Here is a 10,592-nt window from a genome sequence, read left to right as displayed (position 1 = left end):
ATTATTTTACTTTGATGTTTTAAAATTTAAAATAAAAAATGTTTTGTTTCCTTATTGATTACTTATATTAATCATAAAGATCAGCTAAGGTTTGAAATTACTCAAAAAGATTTTTTGTTACTCGTTAAGCTTTGAATCAATTTTCATTGTGATTGTTAATATTTTTATGTTAATAGTTTGTAATTTAAAACGATTAAAGACTTATATTCATTACAATTAAAATTGATTGTACTATTATTTAATTATTTAATTCCCTTTATTCTTTTATATAATATACAGAGTGATTTTTTTATCATAACCCAATCAATTACTTACATGTAAGGTCAATTCACACTATACAGAACGTCAACGTCACGTCAAAATATCTAACCATGTACTTATATCGTTTGTTCACATACACATACATCATGTAAATATATAGTTAAATATTTTGATATGACGTTGCCGATCCGTGTTAATCGACCTTTAAAGTTTGAAATTTTTGAGTTAATATTTATGTATAGTACACAAGGAATTACAAATACAGGTAGCTAATTGGTATTTTATAACGTCGATATTCACAAGTACATAGTATTTATTATCAATGGTAGTAAGGCATATTGTTGTGAGTTTATAAATATACTATTAGCAATACAGAAAGTTTATCTATTGATAGCTATAATTGACAATAAACACTCCGTGACTGTGACAGCGACGTCATAAAATACCAATTAGCTACCTGTATTTGTAATCTCTTGTGTACTATACATGTATATTAAAATTTCAAACTTTGTTATATCTAATAAACGAATAAAGTTATATTAAAAATTCAAATGCCTTTTACAATTAAATTATAAACTTAAACATTTTATTAAATTAAAAATATGTGTTCTCATTTGAAAAAAACAAAATTTTCTATCTAACAAGGCATAAGGGATGAACTTAGAAATTATTACATAGTAATAATTCAAGAATAATGTGTAACTAAAGATAACCAAAAAAAAAAAATTTTATTTTGTAAGTAATTAAGTGGATTATGATAAAAAAATCACTTTGTATATTTTTTCATAATAGAAATGTAGAAAATATAATTCATGAAAGACCAACGAGTATCTATGATCATAGATAAGAATAAGACATTTCATATTTTAATCGTAGCGCTGCCGTAGCATGATTTTCAATCATTTATTGCGCTATCTGTATGATTTCACCTAACAACACTGGTATTTAGAATAAAAAAGTGATAGAAACATATGGGTCCTTTATTGAACATTTTATCTCTCCTGTCACTACGTAAAATAAACGCGATGTTTGTAAATAATTACCGATTTATTGACAAAACATGTATAGTCTATATTATGTAATCTATTATATTAAAACAATAGCTTAATCGTAGTACTTTTACATTTAGTTTAAAATATATGGTATCAACGGTGAAAGTATGTTTTCATGTTTAAATTTTATAATCTTAAATTACTTTGTTTATTATTAAAAAGTCTTAATAAATCATCCCTATAATAGGACATTTTTTCATCAATCAAATTGTTGCAGTAAATTTTTGTAAAAAAAAATTTAATTAGAAATATAATATCCTGGATGTATATAAGTTACACAATATATTTCAGGAGCAGCTGAGAAAATTTTTAAACACTACATATTAAAACGTTTATAGTAATGAATTAATTGACAAATAGATACAGAAATTTAGCTTTTATATAAAGCTGAGAAGGTATTGAAAGTTAAATATAATATATTATTACTTTAGAATGTTTACATTAACTAAGTTGGCATTCTATTCATGTAACGAAGAACAAAGAAATTTATACAAATACTACAGGTTACCTTCAGTTGAACTTAATAGCTGTTGTATTAGTATATTAAACTTCATATTTAAAAGAGATATAAAACATAATAATGAAAAAAATATAACACATCATTGGGATGCGAAAATTGCGTGGGTAGCTGCTGAAAATAATCATTTAGAGTGCTTGAAATTTGCACTTGCAAATGGTTGTCCTTGGGATCATTTTATCATTAATGCTGCCGCGAAAAATGGTAATTTCGAGTGTTTAAAATATTTATATGAAAACAATTGTCCATGGAATGAAAGAACTATCTGGGAAGCTGCTGAAAGTGGTAATGTAGACTGTTTAAAATTTTTACATGAAAATGAAATTCCTTGGTATGAATCAACGACTTGGGCTGCTGCAAGAAAAGGAAATCTAAATTGTTTAAAGTATGCACATGAAAATGGTTGTCCATGGAATGAAAGGACAATCTGGGAAGCTTCTACAAATGGCCATTTAGGTTGTATCATGTATGCTCATAGAAATGGATGTTCGTGGAATAGTTACACTTGTAGTGAAGCTTCTAAAAAAGGAAATTTAGACTGTTTAAAATATGCAAATGAAAATGGATGCCCTTGGGAAGAATCAACTACCTGGGCAGCAGCAGAAAATGGTAATTTAAGCTGTTTAAAGTATGCTTATGAAAATGGATGTCCGTGGGATAAAAAAACTACTTTGAAAGCTGCTAAAAATGGCTATTTAAACTGTTTAAAGTATGCACATGAAAACGGATGTCCTTGGGATGCTAAAACTTCCATGAAAGCTGCTAAAAATGGCTATTTGAATTGTCTGAAGTATGCACATGAGAATGGATGTCCATGGGATGTTAGAACTACTTTAGAAGCTGCTAAAAATGGCTATTTAAATTGTTTAAAGTATGCACATGAAAATGGATGTCCTTGGGATGCTAGAATTACTTTGAAAGCAGCTAAAAATGGTTATATAAACTGTCTAAAGTATGCACATGAGAATGGATGCCATTGGGATGTTAGAACTACTACGAAAGCTGCTAAAAATGGTTATTTAAACTGTTTAAAGTATGCACATGAAAATGGATGTCCTTGGGATTCTAGAACTACTTTAAAAGCTGCTAAAAGTGGCTATTTAAACTGTTTAAAGTATGCACATGAGAATGGATGTCCAGAGTAGATAAAGGTATAAAATTATTGAGTAGCTTATAAATATTTTGGTGTATATTACAAGAGCCATTATAAAAAGATAAGTAAATATTCTAGAAAAAATGAAGAAAATTTTCAATGTGAAAAAATCTCATATGTTATCTTTCTTTTATAATAATGAACAAATATTTTACCACTGTTTTGTGTGATATTAATATGTTAATATGAAATAACTTCTTATTTGTTTTTATTTTAAAAGGAGTATTAGAGCAGCTTATTTCTTACCTGCTAGAAATAAAAAAAAAATTTTCGAATCTACTACTGATTTAGGATAAAAAAAATTCTCTTTTATTAAAATTAAACTTTATTAACACAATTTTATTTTTTTAAGTTGGAAGTTTTAGAAGCAAATTTTTTTATGTAAATTCATTATTTGGCAAACATTTTAACATGTTTTTGTTACATTAAGAAAAATATTAAGGTCAAAGATACATTGGATATACTTGAAGTTAAACTATTTACTTAAGCTTTTCCAAAAATAAATAATTTATATTCTATTCTTGAGAGGCATAATAATTTAAGTTTTTCAATTTTTCAGGAAAAAAAATTTTTTTTACTGTACATATTTAATTTTTTTAATTTCATTGTAGTTATTATTTTGTTAAGCTATTATAATACATCTTTTATTAGTTTTTGAAACTATTTTTTCTATTGGCTGGACTTCATAAGCTATGAACATAAATTATTTGGTTTTTGTCTTAAAACTCCTAAATTATTAGCTCAAATATCTTGTAAAATGTACTTCATATTGATTTTTGTGCTCTACCAATAATGTTATTCATTACTTATTAGTATTGTTAGTATTAACTATTTATACTAACCACGAGTTATTAGTAAATTTTATTTCTTATTTATACTATTATTAGATTAAATTATTTAAGGTAATTGATATAAATTGCGACTAGAAAAATATTTTTGTGATTTAAAATTTGAGCAAGTTTGAAACTGATTTTGCTCGTGTGAAGTATTTTACATATTTTATATTCTATATAAATAATTTTAGTTAAGTTAATATTTTCCTATTAAGATAGTCGTAGACTCTTAAACTCAAAATATGATACTGATTGATACTATGTATTGTACTTCTGATCTCTAGACAAACTTTAATTATTAGAATTGATGAAACAAATAATAACATTTTTATAAACCTCATGTTCATTAATTACTGTATCTTTTATATTGTATTTATTAAATAGTCATTATAAATTAATTTTGTAAAAAATACTAAAGATTTCTTTTTAAATTATGTGTATTTTTTATATTACATTTTTTCCTAATAAAATGTTTGTATTGTATATGTATGAAATAGGAAAATATTATTAAAATATTATTTATTAAAAATATGAGATAATTAAAAAAAATATGTTGAACTATAAAACTATAAATTGTATGAAACTAAGTTTTTATAAAACTTTTCAAAGATTTAAAAACAAATTATTGCAAAATTTTTTTAGAAAATAATAACTAGAGAAATGTATTATTTTGATAAGTAAAATATTATTTCCCTGTAGTTCATATCACATTTCTTGAATTTTTACAACAAATGAAAGTAATATGAGTGTATTGAGAACTAATTTTATACGTTACTTAAACTTCATATTTGTTACAGTAATTTTAATCAAATTTACAGACTTGTTTAAGAGCTCCGTACAAAAATTCATTTTTCAAAAATTTTCAGGGAACTATAGCAAAAACCAAACATTTTTGACATATATCTTTACTTACTAGAAAATTTAAAAATTGATAAATATAAAATGATTTATATTATTCATTTTAACTTGGATAAATGTATTTGTCTTTTAATCTTTATTAAGAACAATCAAAATCTAATTTTGTAAAAAAAAAAGTTTTCTTGATTTTGTTCAAATCCCTTCAGTTTATACAATATATATTAACTATGGATTGTTACACTTTCTATATTTTGTTAGTTTTCCACACTCCGAAACTTATTAAATATAATGAAATAGTATGAAGATAAAAGATTAATTTCAAGTACAAATTTAGAAAACAAACATGTGTAAAATGAGAATAGTAAATATGAAATTTGAATATTTCTAAATAGAGGGCACTTTTATAATTTCAAATTTAATTTGATAACTGCGTTCCGTTTCTTGAAATTTCAAGTAGCAAAAGTTATTTTACAAAATACTTATTTTTTCATTTTGCATATTTCATTTGTTTAATAAGAAATAAAATAATGTAATTAATAGTAACTATATAAAAATGTTGTATTAAATTTTTGATATGAATCTGTAGTTTAGTTAACAAATAAGGCATACATTAAATTAGTGTATTAAAAACATATTGAAAATGTAGACTCTGAATGTTTAAAATATTGTTTGATATATTAAAAATAAAAATTATCAAGAATTTATATATATATATATATATATATAATGTTATCAATTATAATGAAATAAACTATAAGTAGTCACACTATAGTCAATATTGAGTTTATTTTTCAAAATACATATTTAAATTTTAATATTTAATTTATTTAAACCTCAGATAATTTAGTAAATTTATAAAATAACATTGTATTTCATTTAAATTATAAAATTTTCTATTTAACAATTCATTGTTAAAAAAAATTATTAAAACAATCAAATTAAAGTGTTTCAATAATTAATTTTATTACATTATAAATGGATGGAAAAAAATTCTTATCAATTATAAAATATAATGAGTAAATTTTTAGAAAGTTATATTTATATAAAATTAAATCTCATGATTGACTTTCATAATTTTGTATATCCATTGGTTCACCTTGGATAGAACTCCGTCTTTCTTCCATAAATTCATTCCAATTATTTGTGTTCTGTTCAGCTGTAATATTATCAAAATTAAAGTTTTTATTTATCATAACAATAAATAATACTTTATAATTTATCTCATCTTCATGTTTTATATTAATGCATTCAATTTTGTATATTTTTATTATATAGTATATATTGGATAAAACCAGATATGTGAGATGAATACTTAAAATAATGTAAAAATCTATGTATAAGTGTTAAATAAATAATTTTTATAAAATGTTTTTAATGTATTTAGAACTTTCTTAAAAAATATAAAAAACATAAGCATATCTACAAATAATGTTTATAAACCTTGGGTATTACCTACTAGCCCTAAAATCTGCCACTAATATAGTTCGTATATTACATAGATATAACAAAATAAAAAAGATCAGGAGTGGGCTATTGTATTAAAAAAATATTTTATATGGCAATTTTAATAAAATTTGTAGTGGATGAGAGAATAAAGACTAAATTCCTTCCTCATTAGATACAAAAGGTAACTTGTGAAGAAGGAACGGACACACCTATAATTGACAAAATACATTAATTATTTGTTATTTGAACAAAAGAAATTAATTTAACACAAAATCTAAACATTTCCGTTAAGTTAAAAATTTATATTTAACTTATTAACTCATTTATACTCAGTCATGATTTATATTAAAAATGTATTATAATTTGAGTCCATTAATTAATGATCAAATTTTTTTGTTTAGTTTAATGTTGAAAAAATAATTGTAATCAATATCTATTCCATCACAGTCAAGTAATTATTTTTGTAAGAACAGGAAGTTATTCAGCAGAGATTTCTAAGTTTTTTAATCTCAGAGTATAATAATCCATTATATTAGTCATTTTTAATAATTGAAGGCTCATAGAAAATCACATTTTGTGGCACACTTATGTACTTTTATAATAAACTAATGAATGGTGGCACAACAATTGATAAACACTGATATAGAATTTAAAATAAAACAATCAAGTTTGTAATATTTTACTTCACTTAAAATTTCTTTGAGTGTTTAGAAGTTAAACTATCCTACTTTATTTATATTATTGATTTAATACAAAATATTCGAGTTATGTTATTAAGGTAAAATAATAATTTTAAAGGTGAAAATGTTTTTATAAATTTGGCAATTATACTGGTCAACATAATTTTTAGATCATTTGCATATCATTTTCAAAAATAATTTAATAAAAAATTTTGCTTTTTGTCTTTACTAAACAACTATGTTTTTCCTCTGCAATGAGTTCAAAACGTCAGAACTCAACTACAAACATGGATAAATTCTTAAGCACTTCAAGCAACAAGACAATCCATGAAAGCTTTAAAACATTCATAATTACGTTTTTCTTATTTTTTACCTATATAATAAAAGAAATTACTTTATATATTTGCCATTACTTATAATAATATAATGACAAATTATTACTGTTAAAAATATAAATAAAAAAATATTGTTAGAATTATTGTTATTTTTTTTTTTACTATTAAGTATACATAGTTAAGTACATAGTTTTTTTTTTTTTGATTTTGGTTTTGATAACAAAGTTAAAATTTTATCATAATTTTATGAATCTTATTAGAGATCTTACATTAATTTTAAATTGAACAAAGCTACTATAAATATGTAATCGATTTTTCATAACATGACCATAGGAAATTTATATTTTTATTAAATTATTTATAAATCACAAAACCAAAGTTAAAAAAAAGATATTTTAATTTTTCTGTTAACTATTGAAACAAAAAATTGTCATTTAACTATAATGAATAAAAAAAATTTTGTTGACCAGTATCATTTAAACAACCATATAACTATAAAATAATTAAAAAATAAGATTTCCCTAACTTTGAGAAATAACACTTTCTTCTACATCTACTTTTCTTGAACCTTCTAGTAACTCAGCAGCAGTTGTTTTCTGATCATTTTTAATGATACTTGGTCCTGTACACTAAAAATAATATTTAAGAAAATTACTAAAATAAATTATTTAAATGTTATTTTATAATAAAATGTATTATATTTCCATAAAAAGTAGAAAAAAGTAATATTATTTTTTGGCTAAATAATTTAATAAATTTATATCAAAATTCAGTGATTAAAGATGAAAGTACTATAGTAACATTACTGGTAATATAACTTAACAATTGGACATAAAAAATTAAAAAAATTAATTTTTTAGATATTTTAATAGTCATTAAATTTAAAAAACGTTGAGACAAATGAAAGTGTAGTAAAAACATATATAAATAAAATTTATTTTTACCAAGTCATCTTTAAGTTTATAATTTGTTTGTAAGAAATTGGATCGATCATGAGGTATTCTTAGTCCACTGGCTGGTTTAATTGAAGGAAGTGGTATTTTGTTGATTTCATTACTAGCCGAAATCAAAACCTATATTGTTTATTAATCAATAAATTAAATATAAAGAATGAAATGTAATTTTAATTACACTTATAAGTAAATACATAAAAATTTATTAAAATAATATAATAATAATAAAAAAATATACTTTTAGATACTAGTAAATTCTCATACATATCTGCATAGGGGCATATCTAAAAATTCATATGGTAGAAAGGAGCATAAATAAAATTTTTTAATTTATAACCTATTAAGATAATTATTTTACTCATTTTGATTTAATAATGAGTAAAAAAAGTCAACAAATATTTTTATATCAGTATTGCTATCAGTAAGGGGACATGTATTTTTGTGTTTCTCTTTAAATAATTGATTAACAAATCAAATCTTTTGTAATAATAATTAAATAATCTTTTGTGACGATCAATCGTTAATAATACTTTAAAGGATTGATGAAGAATTAAATAAAAAATAATAATTTATTAACAATTCGTTTAACTAGAGTTTACTGTTTTATGTTTAAAAGGAATAAAGGAATGTATATTCCTTTATACTGAGGTATTTTTATAATTATAAATTGGGTGTTAGAAAAGGTTAATTTCTAAAAATAATAGGAACAATGGAAATTCTTTTCATTAATTATTGAACTTTATATGTAATTAAATTGTTTTTTGTGATATTAGAGTTAAAAAAAGCATTGGGAATATAAAAAATATACATTTAAAAAAATGTATGTATGCTACATACTATTTATTCTAGAAAAAAATATTTCATTCAACTTACATCACGAGGGGGTGGTCTAAAAAATATGCCATCTTGGGCCATTTGTATGGCAACTTTTACATCATCAACATCAACATTTTTCTTTTTTGCATAATTTGAATATGTTTTTGCATCATCTAACAGTAAAGTTGTGTATCCTGTAATATATCATTCATAGTGTAAGTAAATTAAATTTAATATTTAAAGAATTTAGAATTAACTGTAATTAAATTCCAAAAGATGATTTAAAACTTGTTGATCATATTCATATATGCCCAAGTCTTTCATAATCGAAACAATAATTTGAGTGTCCTTAGGCATATGTTTTCCTGGAGCAGCCGCCATTTTTATGCGTTAAACTTCTAAAGACTTCTAAGTAACTTCTCTTTTATAAAATTTTATTATTTGTTGATAATGTCTACTAATGCACTAAATACAATTTTTTAAATTAAAATAACTAAATTGATAAAGGAAGCTTTTTTTATCATATTATCATTTATCATGTTATCATATTTACAACCATTTTAAAGATTCATTTGATGTTTGTTGATGCTAGAGTGTGCTAGCTGATAAGTTTTGAATTCAAAAACAAGAATGTTGTAATTCAATGCGTACCTTTTAAAAATAATCAAAACTGAGCTGGACATTAATCATTGAGTAAAAGCAATAAATCTATTTATGCAAATTGGTTCGAATTCATTCCAAGAACCCTTAAGTGGATAAATTGTTGTCAAATCACTTTTCGTACGATATAAAATATTTATTATCTAATTTAAATAGCGATTATCAGATAAAAATTATAGTGCTATTATTATACAACACAATTATAAAATATTAACTTCGATGCGAAATTGAGAAAGTATTAATTTTACTATGTTGTGTCTTTTATTTTTATGTGTCTGTTACCACTTTTTATCATCTCTCACTGGACTCATTTTTTTTAACGATACGTCAATTGACTACAAATCGTATCTAGTTGAAGATATTACTCTTAAAAATTCCTTCGTTCCCCGTAAATGGTGGAAATTTCCAAAAAAATTACAATTTTTCAAATCGGTAAATTTCGTAATTTTTTTTTTCTTAAAACTACCATAATTTTTTTAAAAATGATCAAATCAATATAATTTTTTTTTTAATGATATATGAGATAGTTACCTATCATTTTTTATTTTCATATATTTAAAAATACCTAACAAAAGTTTTTGAGTTAGAAAAATATTTTTAAATCATATGATTTTTATATCATTTAGATTCAATATCTTTAATAAATATCAAGGACCCCATCACTGTAGTCCTCCCTCGTTTGAAGAAATTTATTATTCATATTAAAGTTTTTTTTCTATGTGATTTTTTTTTTTATGGCTCACATTTATTTTCTCAGCTCTCACTTGACAACTTTTTTTAACGATATTTCAAATGTTTACAATTCTTATTTAGTTGAAGATATTACCCTCAAAAAATGAAAAAAAATCCCTTAATAAAATAAAAAGTAGCTTAACCAGCTTTATATATACAAACAATAATTCATTTCCAATATTTTTAATGTATTTATTGTCGAATTAGATTTGATATGATAAAAGTATTCAACTACAAAATTAAATAATTTTACTTTGTAAAATTTTAAGTTTTTAACTTTATTTGTGTGTTACTAA

General features: G+C 22.7%; 2 protein-coding genes across 2 annotated transcripts; one reads left to right on the top strand and one right to left on the bottom strand.

The window, feature by feature from the left end:
* The first annotated feature begins 1,191 nt into the window (after window positions 1-1,191).
* Window positions 1,192-6,044, top strand: LOC126899946 (uncharacterized). Its single transcript, XM_050675239.1, has one exon. The coding sequence runs from the start codon at window positions 1,746-1,748 to the stop codon at window positions 2,973-2,975; it is 1,230 nt and encodes a 409-aa protein (XP_050531196.1). The 5' UTR covers window positions 1,192-1,745; the 3' UTR covers window positions 2,976-6,044.
* On the bottom strand, window positions 5,684-9,404 carry LOC126899948 (transcription initiation factor TFIID subunit 9B). The gene is made up of 5 exons (XM_050675242.1): window positions 9,162-9,404; window positions 8,962-9,098; window positions 8,080-8,208; window positions 7,662-7,764; window positions 5,684-5,830 (listed from the first exon to the last, which is right to left on the bottom strand). The coding sequence occupies exons 1-5, from the start codon at window positions 9,283-9,285 to the stop codon at window positions 5,730-5,732; spliced, it is 594 nt and encodes a 197-aa protein (XP_050531199.1). The 5' UTR covers window positions 9,286-9,404; the 3' UTR covers window positions 5,684-5,729.
* Window positions 9,405-10,592: the final 1,188 nt, after the last annotated feature.

This window comes from Daktulosphaira vitifoliae, unplaced genomic scaffold (genome assembly GCF_025091365.1).
Source record: "Daktulosphaira vitifoliae isolate Bord-2020 unplaced genomic scaffold, ASM2509136v1 Scaffold_2, whole genome shotgun sequence".
Classification (NCBI taxonomy): domain Eukaryota; kingdom Metazoa; phylum Arthropoda; class Insecta; order Hemiptera; family Phylloxeridae; genus Daktulosphaira; species Daktulosphaira vitifoliae.
Note: the sequence above shows the minus strand (reverse complement) of the source record. Positions and strands in the feature narration are given on the sequence as shown.

Bases quoted from the DNA above. Each gene is read 5' to 3' on its own strand.
- LOC126899946 (XM_050675239.1), top strand. From the start codon at position 1,746: ATGTTTACATTAACTAAGTTGGCATTCTATTCATGTAACGAAGAACAA.
- LOC126899948 (XM_050675242.1), bottom strand. From the start codon at position 9,285: ATGGCGGCTGCTCCAGGAAAACATATGCCTAAGGACACTCAAATTATT. The intron at 7,765-8,079 runs GTAAAAATAAAT...TATTATTTTTAG, and splicing joins ATAAACTTAAAGATGACTTG to TGTACAGGACCAAGTATCAT. The intron at 5,831-7,661 runs GTTAGGGAAATC...ATAATATTACAG, and splicing joins AGAAAGTGTTATTTCTCAAA to CTGAACAGAACACAAATAAT.